Source organism: Oncorhynchus mykiss, chromosome 8 (genome assembly GCF_013265735.2).
Source record: "Oncorhynchus mykiss isolate Arlee chromosome 8, USDA_OmykA_1.1, whole genome shotgun sequence".
Lineage (NCBI taxonomy): Eukaryota > Metazoa > Chordata > Actinopteri > Salmoniformes > Salmonidae > Oncorhynchus > Oncorhynchus mykiss.
This window is the reverse complement of record NC_048572.1, coordinates 72,776,427-72,790,914: the sequence shown is the minus strand read 5'-3', so window position 1 is coordinate 72,790,914 and position 14,488 is coordinate 72,776,427. Positions and strand designations below refer to the sequence as shown.

General features: G+C 40.6%; 1 protein-coding gene across 4 annotated transcripts in view; it reads right to left on the bottom strand.

Annotated features, from left to right (window-relative positions):
- The window catches only part of LOC110530507 (E3 ubiquitin-protein ligase mib1), a 92,852-nt gene extending 81,422 nt beyond the window's left edge, over window positions 1–11,430 (bottom strand). For 3 of the 4 annotated variants that reach the window (XM_036986153.1, XM_036986154.1, XM_036986156.1), the window contains exons 1-3: window positions 10,381–11,430; window positions 9,395–9,566; window positions 759–888 (exon numbers count right to left, since the gene is read on the bottom strand). In XM_036986153.1, coding sequence (XP_036842048.1) covers window positions 759–888; window positions 9,395–9,566; window positions 10,381–10,609 — 531 coding nt within the window. In that variant the 5' untranslated portion in view covers window positions 10,610–11,430. The remainder of the gene's footprint in view (window positions 1–758; window positions 889–9,394; window positions 9,567–10,380) is intronic. The other variant, XM_036986155.1, reaches the window with a different exon arrangement.
- Between the last annotated feature and the right edge of the window lie 3,058 nt (window positions 11,431–14,488).

The window sequence follows — 14,488 nt, the reverse complement described above, 5'->3', positions numbered from 1 at the left end:
ACGTCTTGCTCTACATTGTAATCAGAGGGCTAATATAAATACCCATGCATGCAAGTCTCTCTTGGCTAAGAGTTGGAGAGACTGTTTCTTATAAAAAAGTAGTGATGCAGTCAATGTGTTGAAAATTCCAAATTGTTTGCGAAGTCAAATTACGCACAGCTGACACACACTTACCCCACCAGGAGTCTTTTAACAGTCCATAAATCCAGAACAAATTCACGCAAGGGTAGATTATTAAATAGAGCCATAATTGCTTGTAACTCCCATCTCACATTGCTCAAATGATCAGGAAACCTGGTTTCTAACATCAGATACAGCAATACATACAGTATGTATTGATATTTAGGCTCTGTGCCATTTTTAAATATATGTAGTTCTGTCCTTGAGCTGTTCTTGTCTATTACTGATCATTAATGTTCTGTATTATGTCATGTTTCATGTTCTGTATGCACCACAGGAAGAGTAGTTGTGGCTTACCCAACAGCTAATGGGGAACCTAATTAAATCCCAAATAGACATAGTAATACATTTCATATTTGATGAGAAGCCTGTGTCATCTACAACAGGCAGCTAAATTTAGCAAAAATCTTATTGGCGGTCCAACAAGAACACAGATTTCCATCTTAAATTGCAAAACATTTCCCTTCAGCATGCCCTACTGAACAAGGTACAGGGTCATGATTAAATGGTCACACCGTAGCAAATTATATATAGATATTTTTTTTTACATGTTATATGTGTTGCAACAGAACGAGTACCTTTCCTCTCCTTCCGTTGCCTCCATCCTGATCCTCCCACTGCCAGTCCACTCCTCTCACCACCCGGCCACCGGTGAAGATGCCTCGGGCTGTGATCTTCTTCGACTTACGGCGAGACTCCAACAGGACTCTGTCAAAAGAGACACATGCACATCTACGTTTATTTTACGAACTTAGTGGGTGAATAATAGTAGTTGTCATTTTATGGATGTGAAGGTTGGAAATATATAACCAATACTGGATAAAGTTGGCCATTTCTTTTTTGTGGTATTGAAAGACCTACGAGCAAATCATGCTGTTGATGTGTTAGTCAATCTATATCAGTCATTGAAATGTTTATTCACTGTTATTAGCCAAAAATAAATGTTGACATGCCATTTTAGACATTTCCAAGAACTGGACTAGGGATACACGATACATCGGTAAACATATCAGATTCGGCCTAGTTTAATGCCGATGTGCAAAATCTATATAACGTAGAGGTACATGACGTAATGACGCCATGTAAAATGTTGTGCTATACGTCCAACACAGCATTCCTAAACTAGCCCAAAATGTCTGCTGTGTGGATCGAGCAGTCATTTGAAAGAGTAACAACATTTCAGCAAGACAACCTAAAGCCAAGATAATGGAATTTCATGACCCTTGACAATCAACCGTTTTCTGTCGTGGGTGATGTTGGCTTTCGCCGACTGGTCGAGCACCGCCAGGTTGCCACTTGTTGTTCACCTATTGAAATTGAACTTCAGTTCATGAAAATAAATAGCTAGCCAGCTACTTAACCCTGTTGCCCAGAGCTAACGTTATATCAGCAGGCAGCTAGCTTCATCTGGCTAGTGAGGCTTGACCACACCGGGTTATGTGTTGTGAAGCTAGCCACAATAATGATTAGGCACAATAGTGGAATTTGCGGTTTGCCTTCAAAATAAGTGTGTTATTGACAGTGATGCAAATGAATACAAATAGTAGAATTATGCCATACTTTAAATTTGAAGGCTAACAGCAAAGTCCACTATTGTGGCTAATCCTTAGTGACTAGTTTCACATAGATGGGTCTGACCACCATTAATCAAAATAAGAACTGTCTTCTTAATTAGCATTATTTTAGAAGACACTTAGCTATATAGTTAGATTGCTAACTATAGCTACTGAAACAGATCTCGTTGTGCTGTTTTTGGGGAAGAACATTTTTTTGCATCCATGAGCTAGAAAGCTTATTTTTATGACCAGCACTGTAAGTGCGCAAGACAACTTTACCAGCATCATAGCATGAATTGTTGTGACATATGAAATACGAGTGATAGTGTAATCAATGTGTAATAACAAACAATTATGAACAGTTAAATTATTGTGACGTACAGTCATATTCAGGTCCTGATTTATCAACAAACGTATTTGACATGTCAAATAGTGTTATTTGACACTATATTATTTGACACAGAAAGACCCAAACGGCATTCCATAGCAAAGACCCAGACGACGTTCCATAGAAATCCTGGTTGAGAATGAAACGACTGAACAAATGAACAATGAAACAGCACAGCAAGTAAGTGAAAGAAATAGGTTTTGATTATGTTTTACTGGTAATGGGGACATACGTAAATGCCAACAAAATAGCTTTTTGGTCAGTGGTGTGTGTTTGTGTGTAACCTTTATTTAACTAGGCAAGTCAGTTCTCAAATCTTATTTACAATGAAGGCCTACCACAGCCTAACCCTGCATCACTACTGTGAACCTTTGGTCAATAACGATAGCTTGGTAGAATATTTCAAGAGGTGTCAACAACCTCAAATCAAAACACTCCTCAACTCCATCTCTTTTGATGAAGAAGTTGAGCTGCTAACTGAATTTCAGAGGAGCCTCTAAACGAGCATGGCCCTCACTACATAGTCGTCGCCAAACCCACTGGCTCCAGGTCATCTATAAGTCTATGCTAGGTAAATCCCCGCCTTATCTCAGCTCACTGGTCACCATAGCAACACCCACCCGTAGCACGCGGTTCAGCAGGTATATTTCACTGGTCATCCCCAAAGGCAACACCTCCTTTGGCCGCCTTTCCTTCCAGTTCTCTGCTGCCAATGACTGGAACGAATTGCAAAAATCACTGAAGCTGGAGACTATATCTCCCTCACTAACTTTAAGCATCAGCTGTCAGAGCAGCTTATCGATTGTTCACAGCCAATCTGTAAATAGCACCCCGAACTACCTCATCCCCATATTGTTACTTATCCTCTTGCTCTTTTGCACCCCAGTATCTCTACTTACACATCATCATCTGCACATCTATCACTCCAGTGTAAATGCTAAATTGTAATTATTTCGCCTCTATGGTCCATTTATTGCCTTACCTCCTTACTTCATTTGCACACACTGTACATAGATTTTTCTACTGTGTTATTGACTGTACGTTTCTTTATGTGTAACTCTGTGTTGTTGTTTTTGTCGCATTGCTTTGCTTTATCTTGGCCAGGTCACAGTTGTAAATGCGAACTTATTCTCAACTGGCCTACCTGGTTAAATTAAAGGCGAAATAAAAAAAAAAAAAAAAAAAATATATATATATATATATATATATATATAGTTTAAAAAATAACTCTACAGGCCATTGCCAGCACAACAATTGGGTACTCTGAAATAGGGCTGTGACGGTAATTGAATAACCCTGTAACTGACATTTATGGATTAAGACCGCATTGAAAATAAAATAATTGTAAAAAACCCTGATTAAATGGGCCTTGTTTTGCTAACTTCTGTCTACATCTCTTCTTTCCAACGGTCGCAGCTAATCCGGTACAGGTGCAGGGGGTGTAGAAGCACTCGTCTATAGGCTATGCACGTTTTCATTGCTTGCTAGTAAATAAATTATTTTAAAACAGGTTGGATGTGTCTGACCTCATTAATTATTCACCAGCCATCGACAAGGTTCTTCTGGCTCCGATGAAAAATGTGTCAAATGAACAACGAGCCAATTCTATCCAACCCGCCATGGTATAACTTGATAAAATATTTTCTTCATTTATAGACTAAAATCAGCACTGACAAATAGTATATGGACATGTTGCTTGTATTTGTTTCTATTTTAATGATTGTCAATTTCATATTAGCTGTCTCTCTCCCCATCAATTCATTATCTTGTAGCCTACTTTCGGAAAGCCTAAGGTAGGCCTAGGTTTTTGTAAGGACAAATAGTCTTGTGTCTGACACAATGTACAAAACATTAAGGACACCAGCTCTTTCCATGGTGGCCCGACCAGGTGAAATCACCGATTAAATCCACAATTGAGACATGGATTGGGTTCCATTCAGGGGGTGAATGGGGTATGGTAGTCCGTGCCAGGCGCATCGGTTTGTGTCAAGATCTGCAAAGTTGCTGGGTTTTTCACGCTCAACAGTTTCCCGTGTGTATCAAGAATGGTGCAACTCAATATTAGGAAGGTGTTCTTAATGTTCTGTACACTCAATGTATGCTGGTGGCCTTGATTGACAGGTCCTTTTACAGGGGTGAGCAGGTATGAGTTCGCTGATTCTCTACAGGCCGATAAAACCATTCAGAATGTTTCTTAAAGTAGCCTGTCTGGATGATCTCTAATTAGAATTTAACGCTCATGTCATGATTTAATCTTGTAAAAGGCCTATTTTCAGTAAAGGCCCTATCTCACCAAGTCCGTGATTTTTCATCTGAATAATTAGTCCGAAAAATAAATAAATACGAACACGTCTTGTTTATGACGCCGTTCAAACCAATTGTGAAATATCGTCCAGCCACAATCCGTAAATGGTTTATTTGACCAAAGTTTAACAATTTAAAAGCAATGCTACCAAATACTAATTGAGTGTATGTAAACTTCTGACCCACTGGGAATGTGATGAAAATAAATAAAAGCTGAAATAATTCATTTTCTCTACTATTATTCTGACATTTCACATTCTTAAAATAAAGTGGGGATCCTACCTAACCTAAGACGGGGGATTTTTACTAGGATTAAATGTCAGGAATTGTGAAAAACAGTTTAAATGAATTTGGCTACGGTGTATGTGAACTTCAGACTTCAACTGTATACCCAATTATTTGTGTCAAACGTCATCTGTGCCAAATTCCACCAGGTAAACATGTCTGGTCTTCTTTGACCTGAATATCACCAGCACTTCAAAATAATAAATAGGCTGTGGCTCCTTGTCTCATATGGGGGTCTAGGGACGCTTGTCTACTTGGTCAAGCAGGTGTCCTCATACATTACATAACCAAAAGTATGACGACACCTGCTCGTCGAACGTCCAACTCTATATGGTCCCCCCTTTCCTGCTATAAAAGCCTCCACTCTTCTAGGAAGGCTCTCCACTAGAAGTTGGAACCTTACTGCGGGGACTTGCTTCCATTCAGCCCCAAGAGCATTAGTGAGGTTGGGCACTGATGTTGAGGGATTAGGCCTGGCTCGCAGTTGGCGTTCCAATTCATCCCAAAGGGTGTTCGATGGGGTTGAGGTCAGGGCTCTGTGCAGGCCAGTCAAGTTCTTCCACACCGATCTCGACAAACCATTTCTGTATGGACCTCGCTTTGTGCACTGTGGTATTGTCATGCTGGAAGAGGAAAGAGCCTTCCCCAAACTGTTGCCACAAAGTTGGAAGCACAGAATCATCTAGAATGTTATTGTATGCTGTAGCATTAAGAATTCCCTTCACTGAAACTAAGTGGCCTATACCGAACCATGAAAAACAGCCCCAGACCATTATTCCTCTTCCACCAAACTTTACATTTGGCACTATGCAGTCGGGGCAGGCAGCGTTCTCCTGGCATCCGCCAAACCCAGATTCGTCCATCAAACTGCCAGATGGTGAAGCGTGATTCATCACTCCAGAGAACGCATTTCCACTACTCCAGAGTCAAATGGCGGCGAGCTTTACACCACTCCAGCCGACGCTAGACATTGCGCATGATGATCTTAGGCTTGTGTGCGGCTGCTCAGCCGTGGAAACCCATTTCATAAAGCTCCCGATTAACAGTTTGTTGCTTCCAGAGACAATTTGGAACTCTATTGTGAGTGTTGCAACCGAGGACAGGCGATCTTTACATGCTTCAACACTCGGTGGTCCCGTTCTGTTAGCTTGTGTGGCCTACCACTTGGCGGCCGAGCCGTTGTTGCTCCTAGACATTTCCACTTTACAACAACAGCACGCACAGTTGACAGGGGCAGCTCTAGCAGGGCAGAAATGAGTGGAACTGACTTGGAAAGATGGCATCCTATCCTATTGTTTGTTCCATAGCACTGCCATTTCTTGACCGACGACGCATGCATCCATGCTTCTTTACTGGTAATTGGTCAAGAGAGAGGCCAAAGCCTCATGGCAGTGGTCTAACTAACCACAGTAGAGCCCTAGAGGCTAGACAACTAGACAGAGCAGCTGGACACTGTAGGCCTAACCAATGTAAACAGACTGCTGTCTTGGGGACACTCCCCCACATAGTCAGTGAAATAATCTAATGTGGCATAACAAAACAGTCCACCATGCCTTCAGTTCAGAGCAGTGTCTGAGGGAGGACAGGGACCCCCCTGCTGCCTTTGTTTGCAGTCATGAAATAACTGTCTCAGGGGAACTGAGGTCATATGTACTTGAAAAGGTGCCAGCTGTTGCGCCATGCGTTTTGTTTGTCCCTTTGAATCTCACAAAGGGCTTGAAGCGGATGGAGTGACTGCTTTAGCAAGCAAACATATTGTTTGCAATATACGGCTGTCCCCAACACAAAAAAAAATCTTTGTAGAGCGAAAGTCGTTTGTTCTTTCGACCAATCAATTGGTCAACATTTTTAAACATGTATTATTCCATTTTTTTCCATATGTCTTTTCATGTTTTAATAAAATCAACTATATGCATTGAGCTTCTGATGCTTTAAGCTTACGGTTTGATGAAAGAAACAAATGCCTCAAGGGAGCCAGAGATCTCGATAACCAGAAGAAGAAAACCTGACAACCATTTCCCTCTCTCTCCTGCTGGCTTTTGCAGATTCTGCCTCGGCAACCTTTCTCATGTGGAATGCCAATTTATCTTACCATTTCTACCAATTTGCGTGCCAGTTAGGGTTTTCATATGCACATTTTTGTGGAACTGTTTAATTTAATTTAGAATAACATTTTCATATCTCAAATTCATTGTCATGTGGGTAATCCAAATTCTATCCAAATCTGAAATGAGACAAACCTAAAAAAGTATATTGCCAACTATGTAAAAATTGCCTACAGAAAGCAAACAAATACAAAACATTACAGCCTGCAGGTAGAAAATATCCTGATAAAAATAAATATCTTATAAATCATATTGGCTATGCATGGCCTGTCTGCAAGGAACTTGAAACATTGTATCAACTATTAACTTAGTTGCTAGCGAACTTGCAACATTGTATTAAATATTCTGGTCCCTGAAAGTTTCCTGTGCCAGTGAGCTCAGTACAAACAGCTGTAGGCTATTTACGCAAGGGATAAGAAGCAGCGCTTGACTTGGGCAGGAGCTCACCGGAGCTGAGTACCAGAAACTCAAAATGTTATATTCCTCTTATAGAGTATTAACTCAAGTATTGTGGAGCTCTTGCACCTAAATATAAAACAGTACCAGCACCCAAAATAAGTACCGGAACCTATTTCACTCCAAGTCAAGCACTGATGAGAAGTAACCAGGTAGGCCTATTTTATGACATTTCCACTGGATCAGAGAATGACATTTTTCCCTTTCAAGTGGTTATCAAACGGGAGAGAGCTGGAAAGATGTTTTCAAATACATTGATGAATTCTTGTAATTCTCAATGGATGTAAAAACAGACTGTTTGCTTGCTGTTTGAGGTGAAGAAAAATATATTTTGAGAAGCTCCACAGATTGGTGGTTGTGCGTTAAGCCAATCAGAAATATTATCAGATCCCCAAATGGGCACAATTATATGCCTACATTTGTGCGCAGGCCAGGTAGCCTATAAGCCTACTTCTATGCGTACTTACTCAACATTGACAGGAGCACTCCAAATAAAAGACAATGACTAAATAGTCAACTTGTAAATGGAATGAAATAAACCAAAATGTGTTATTCACAAGTGTAGCATAGGTTGTGCGCACTGCAAACAATCTGTCCACTCTGACAATGAGAACAGTAAGACTGGAATAATAATATTGAATGCATTAACAGAAATTACCGGAACCAAAGTAACAAACATAGATTAGAAATTATAGGCATTAACAGTAAATGTAGTACTTGTGATATATGTGAACGTGCACACATTGGCACGAGGGAGAGTATTCTGGAGATAGAAGTGCATTATGTATGTGGGCGCATGGTCAATCTGATGTCTGCATTTGCCATGCAGCATTTACAGTGATTCGGCCTCAGCAGAAATCAAGAGATTCATACTTCTTGCGCTTCGCTGAGCAGTGCTGTTGTGAAGGAAGTTGTCAAGGAACCCCCACCTACCTTCAACAAATCATGTCAATGCGGAGCTATACAGAGCCCTCCACATTGTTAAAACATTTGGGAGGTGCATGGCGATGCAGTGCGGAGCTCGATTTGGCTTCTGGAGACTCCGCAATTGCATCACACCCTCCATATGGAGCCTCGGACCACATTTCTCGGATCAAGCCTAAATTGGCTTTTAGTCTAGGCCTCTGCAATGGATTAGTTCACCGAGATGGCCGCATATACATGTGTTGTTAATGCTCGACTAAAACAAAATCTTGGTCAACCAACCGCCTACGACCAAACAATCGACCAGTCGACTAATTGGGGTCAGCCCTAACGCAATAAGATGTCTTGGTTGCACTCTCTGCAGGTTGTTTCAGTCAGTTGGTTAATTTTGAAAACCTCTTACATGTAACTTATTCTCAGCACCTTTTATTATTATTTCAAACTATTACATTCCTTTCCCATCATAACATTCTCAAGATAGGTTGGTTGTTTTGATTTTTCAATTGTGCTTGGTCTTTTACTTGTAAATCTTCAACGGAAGCAGAAAAAAACAGACATGGCCAGTAACATGGGATTGGCTGAGGCCAATCCCAACATCACTGCTTCTGAAAGAGGCTGAGCGGTCGCCTGGCAACAAAGAGCCAGGATCGGTTGCCACATGTTGAGTCTGCCTATCAGGCTGGGCTCAGGAATTACAACTCAAATATCACAGAGAGACAGCCAGGTAGAAACAGAAAACAGAAGGTAGAGTAAAATTGGTGGTTCCTCAACATAACCAACCAAAGGATGTAGATAGGAACTGCTATCATTAAACTCATCACTAAACCATAGATTTTGTCATAGAGGTGGAGCTTAGTTGACGAAGCACCCCTATGCATAGGGCTTGTGTTCCATGTTACCTTTGTTGCGGTCATACTGTGAAGATAATCAGAGGTGCATTCATTACATATTGCAATGGAAGTCGTTTACCGTTTAAAAACCAAACGGAAGCAAACAGCAAACAGAATGAAACATGGAGGGACTCACATTTTTGTTGCAAAATGTTTTCTGTTTTGTGTAAACTCTTGGTTGCAAAACATTTTACAACTGAATCTGTATAAGGAATACACCCCAGATCTCACAACGCGTAATGTGACTGCATTAAAGAGGTCCTGGAATGCAACCATTGGCTTCACGGGGCCGTGGACAGTACTCACCTCTCGCTACCAGGGGTAGTGATCCTGTAGAAGCGATGTCGCAGGTGGTGCTTGTCTCCATGGTAACAGGTGGTGCAGAGGTCATAGTTGTTGCATTCAGCACACTTCCAGCGGATCCCGATGATAGGCTGCTGACGACAGGTGTCGCACATGGTGCCGTCATGCTTGATACCTGAGAGGGAGTGTTAATAAGGCAGTTAGAAAATGGTAATAGGACCCGAGGCTCTGGGGAGGCTCTGGGGTTGCTCAACTTGCCATCTTCATACCATCATTCACAAACTCTAAATCAAATCAAAGTATATTTGTCACGTGCACCGAATTCACCTTACAGTGAAATGTTTACTTACAGGCTCTAACCAATAGTGCAAAAAAGGTGTTAGGTGAACAATAGGTAATGCACAGAACAAAAATATAAACATGTAAAGTGTTGGTCTCATGTTTCATGAGCTGAAATAAAAGATTCAAAGAATGTTCCTTCTCCCAAATTTTGGGCACAAATTTGTTAACATCCCTGTTAGTGAGCATTTCTCCTTTGCCAAGACAATCCATCCACCTGACAGGTTTGGCATATCAAGAAACTGATTAAACAGCATGATCATTACACAGGTGCATATTGTGCTGGGGATACAAAGTGATTAAATAAGATCCACAGATTAGGGCCTAATTAATATATTTCAATTGACTGATTTCCTTATATGAACTGTATTAACTAAGTCTGTAATTCAGTAAAATCTTTGAAATTGTTGGATATTGCATTTATATTTTTGTTCAGTAAAAAAGTGGACATGTCACATGATCTGTATGGAGTTCAGTTTACCCTGTTAGGCTCTTCCATGTCGCTAACGCTTGGTGCATTGCAATACTTGAAATGCGGTTGCGAAATAACTGTGTAGCGTACACATCAACACTCAAATGCATAAGCTAAATGTAACACGAAAACAGGAAACAATATGTTTAGGATCGCAGTACCAGAAGGCAAACATTACCTGTGGGAGCACTATCAAATATCCTCACGTCGTATGCACCAGAGCACCGGTAGTTGGCTGCAGTCCCGTTATCCCAGACAACAACCACTTCTTCCGGACTTTCAAAACTCCTGACGGTGCCTACATGTCCCTCTCCACCATCCTGTTTTCCCCATTTCCAATCGGGTCCGCGGATCACTCTTGCACCAACTCCTTCCATCATCACACGGTTATTCCTGCCGGTAGTCATTTGCGAAAAGGTCTCGCAAATTGCCAGCTAGCAGAATATGCTAGATTGCTAACTAACGTTAACTGTGTTCGGCAGGATAATTTTGCGATGCAAAATCGGTCTGTTGTCCAGAAGAACACAATTCAGCAATATCTTGTTAGTTTGCAAGTAGCACGCCGAACTGTGTGGCTAGCCTGCTTACTGTAACGTTCAAAAACAAGATAGCAGAAACACCCTAGCGACAAAGGTGCTAGTCAAATGTATCGTAATGTGAATGTTATACGTTAAGTTAACCAACTAAAAACAACAACAACGCAGTGAACTGGGAAGCAAAGCCAAGATAGCCCAAAATGCTAGCTAGCGAGTTAACGTTAGCTGACAAAGTAAGCTGTTGAATGGCACGCACTTTCCACTCCACAAGCTGTTCTGTAACGTTGTGGAAATAACTGATACGTCTCAGTATCCCCTTTAAGTTGTTTTTCGTCCCAAGACCACAAGAAAGTGTCACCCCAAGAGCTTGTAAAGTAGCCACATCGTCACGAAATTGTAGACCTTTGTTAGCTGCTAGCTAACGTTAGCGCTTGTGCCTCCGCAAGAATGCCACCTCCACAACTTAAGTAACACATTAGCCAGGTAGTGTAGCTTAGTCCTTTTTTTGTTGGAATAATTGTTTCCTGCTACGTTTATTGTCATATGTATTTGATTGTTCTCCTCAAATGTATTTATTTTGTCAAATGGCTTGCAGAAGTACACTCAGAATAAAAGCGTCGCCATTATTGTAAATCATCAAGCAGACGGAGGTGGACCAGCGGTCAATGAAGATATTTGGAAAATGAGGGTTTGGCTAGCTCGTAGCGTCATTTGACAAATAAAGCACTAAGGCGAAGCTAAACAAAATGTTTTAAATGCAAAATGACTGGTTTTATAAGTAATTTGTTTCTTGAATTGAATACCTATAATTCCTTGCGAAATTAACTTTTTGACAAATTTTGTTGCACTTTTTGAAACAGCATAGGCCTGGCCAAAAGACTGCACAGGTGATGTTGGTTTCAAGCACCGATTTTCACAGGGTTTTGGGTCAACAGTTTACTATGATAATTCAAATATAATGTCTTCCCAACCTGCTCCCATATGCAAACACCAAATCTAGGGGACCACATTTAAAATAGATACCCAAATGCGGTTTTCAAACATTTAAAATAGCTACACACACACACAAATCCCCTCCTGTTCATGGTAAAGTGCAAACATTTTAAGGGCCGGAGAGCAAACAAAGTTTGTACCGACAGAAATATAATTTAATTATAGAATATGCATAAAATTGGAGCGTCTGCCTAGTGTCTCAATAACATTATTAATACCCTCAAATACCAAGTGAGGCATACCTCATTTAGAAATAGGCCATGGCATCATTACTGTCAATCGCGAATGATAATTCTAAAGATTTAGCCAGTGAAATGTCCGAACCTCGTCTGTCTGCATGGGAATCATTTGATCTCCATCAGTTTCATGTGAATATGCATTTAGATCTTATTGAATTACTGTTTCGTGAGCCAGTTAGAGCAGATAGTGTCAACAATCTATATAGCCTTCCTGTATTTTTGTTTCAATCAAAGTACATTCTGCCTAATGGCGTGCGCGGTGAGTTTTTTAAAAACTATTCAGATAGCCATCTCATAAGAAATTAGGTTGTTCTTTTTGGTGCAACAGTAACGTTTTATTATGATATTATATTTGGTTATTTTATGTAGAATACCAATTAATCATTATGTGATCTTCCAGGACATCGATTCAGCTTTCATCTAACTTGACAAGACAAGCACCATTGTGAGAAGAGTCGGAGTGACGCTGCACTGAACGAGCAATTATAGCGTACACAACTATTTTGTATTGCGCAACATTTGGCGATGCAGAAACGAGATATCACATATGTGGCTGTTTTATGAAAATCGGGGAATATTTGGCCAAGGAAACATTTCTGGTTGGTCTCAGGGAATGAATGAGTGTACACCAGTTAGGATAGGATACTTTTAAAACGGAATTTAGTGAAGTAACAGCAAACACGTTGAATGAGCAACTAATGAACATGGAGAGCCTCACAAATTTGACGAAATTATGTAATATCTTTCAGTCGAATATAATATGGATATTTACTTACTTTAGGAGCTCTTTGACAGATGCACGCTTTTGTAAATATACTGAACATGCAATTTCAAATCGTTTACTGAGTTACAATTCATATAAGGAAATCAGTCAATTGAAATGAATTCAATAGGCTCTAATCTATGAATTTCACATAACTGGGAATACAGATATGCATCTGTTGGTCACAGATACCTTATAAAAAGTTAGGAGCGTGGATCAGAAAACCAGTCAGTATCTGGTGTGACCACCATTTGCCTCATGCAGAACCACACATTTCCTTCGCATAGAGTTGATCAGTCTGTTGATTGTGGCCTATGGAAAGTTGTCCCACTCCTCTTCATTGGCTGTGCGAAGTTGCTAGATATTGGCGGGAACTGGAACACGCCAATACACGTCGATCCAGAGCATCCCAAACATGGTCAATAGGTGACATGTCTGGTGAGTATGCAGGCCATGGAAGAACTAGGACATTTTTAGCTTCCAGGAATTGTGTACAGATCCTTGTGACATGGGGCTGTGCATTATCATGCTGAAACATGATGTGATGGTGGCGGATAAATGGCATGACAATGGCCTCAGGATCTCGTCACGGTATCTCTGTGCATTCAAATAGCCATTGATAAAATGCAATTGTGTTTGTTGTTCATAACTTATGACTGCCCATACTATAACCCACCCGCCACCATGGGACGCTCTCTTCACAACGTTGACATCAGCAAACCGCTCGCCCACACAATGTCCTACATGTGGTCTGCGGTTGTGAGGCCGGTTGGACATGCTACCAAATTCTCTAAAACGATGTTGGAGGTGGCTTATGGTAGAGAAATGGACATTCAATTCTCTGGCAACAGCTCTGGTGGACATTCCTGCAGTCAGCATGCCAATTGCACACTCCCTCAAAACTTGAGACATTGTGTTGTGTGACAAAACTACACATTTTAGAGAGGGTGTTTATTGTCCCCAGCATAAGCTGCACCTGTGTAATGATCATGCTGTCTTGATATGCCACACATGTCATGTCACAGTTGTGGACATGTTCTACATTGTAGAATAATAATGAAGACATCACAACTATGAAAGAACAAATATGGACTCATTTAGTAACTTAAAAAGTGTTAAATAAATGAAAATATAGTTTAGATTTTAGATTCTTCAAAGTAGCCACTCTTTGCCAAGAGTGTGCAAAGCTGTCGTCAAGATCCTCAAATATAAAATATGCTATGATTTGTTTAACAGTTTTTTGGTTACTACATGATTCCATATGTGTTATTTCATAGTTTTGATGACTTCACTATTGTTCTACAATGTAGAAAATAGTAACAATAAAGAAAAACCCTTGAATGAGTAGGTGTCCAAACTTTTGACCGGTACTGTATATATATATATATTCATTAGTGCAACGTGGCTGCAGTAGGGTTAGGGGACAAATCAACTTTTTTTTTCTAAATTGGTGGTGTTTGAATTTATTGCTAAAATGCACAAGCTAATTGTTTTGGTTGTAGGACGTGGGGCAAAGGGCCAAAATGTGGGACTTGTGGTCACCCTACCCAAATCATCAAGGGCTATTTGCAAGTACACATCCTAGGCGTATGGACTATAGTCTACATTCCATGGACCTATGATATGCACATGCAAATAGGCTAGCCCTTGATGATTTGGGGTTTGCATTCATTTAGGCCTATATGTGTGTGTGTGTGAAGTGGAAGCAGGTGCATAGGGAACAAGCAAAGAAATGTAAGCCCACAAGCTACTTTA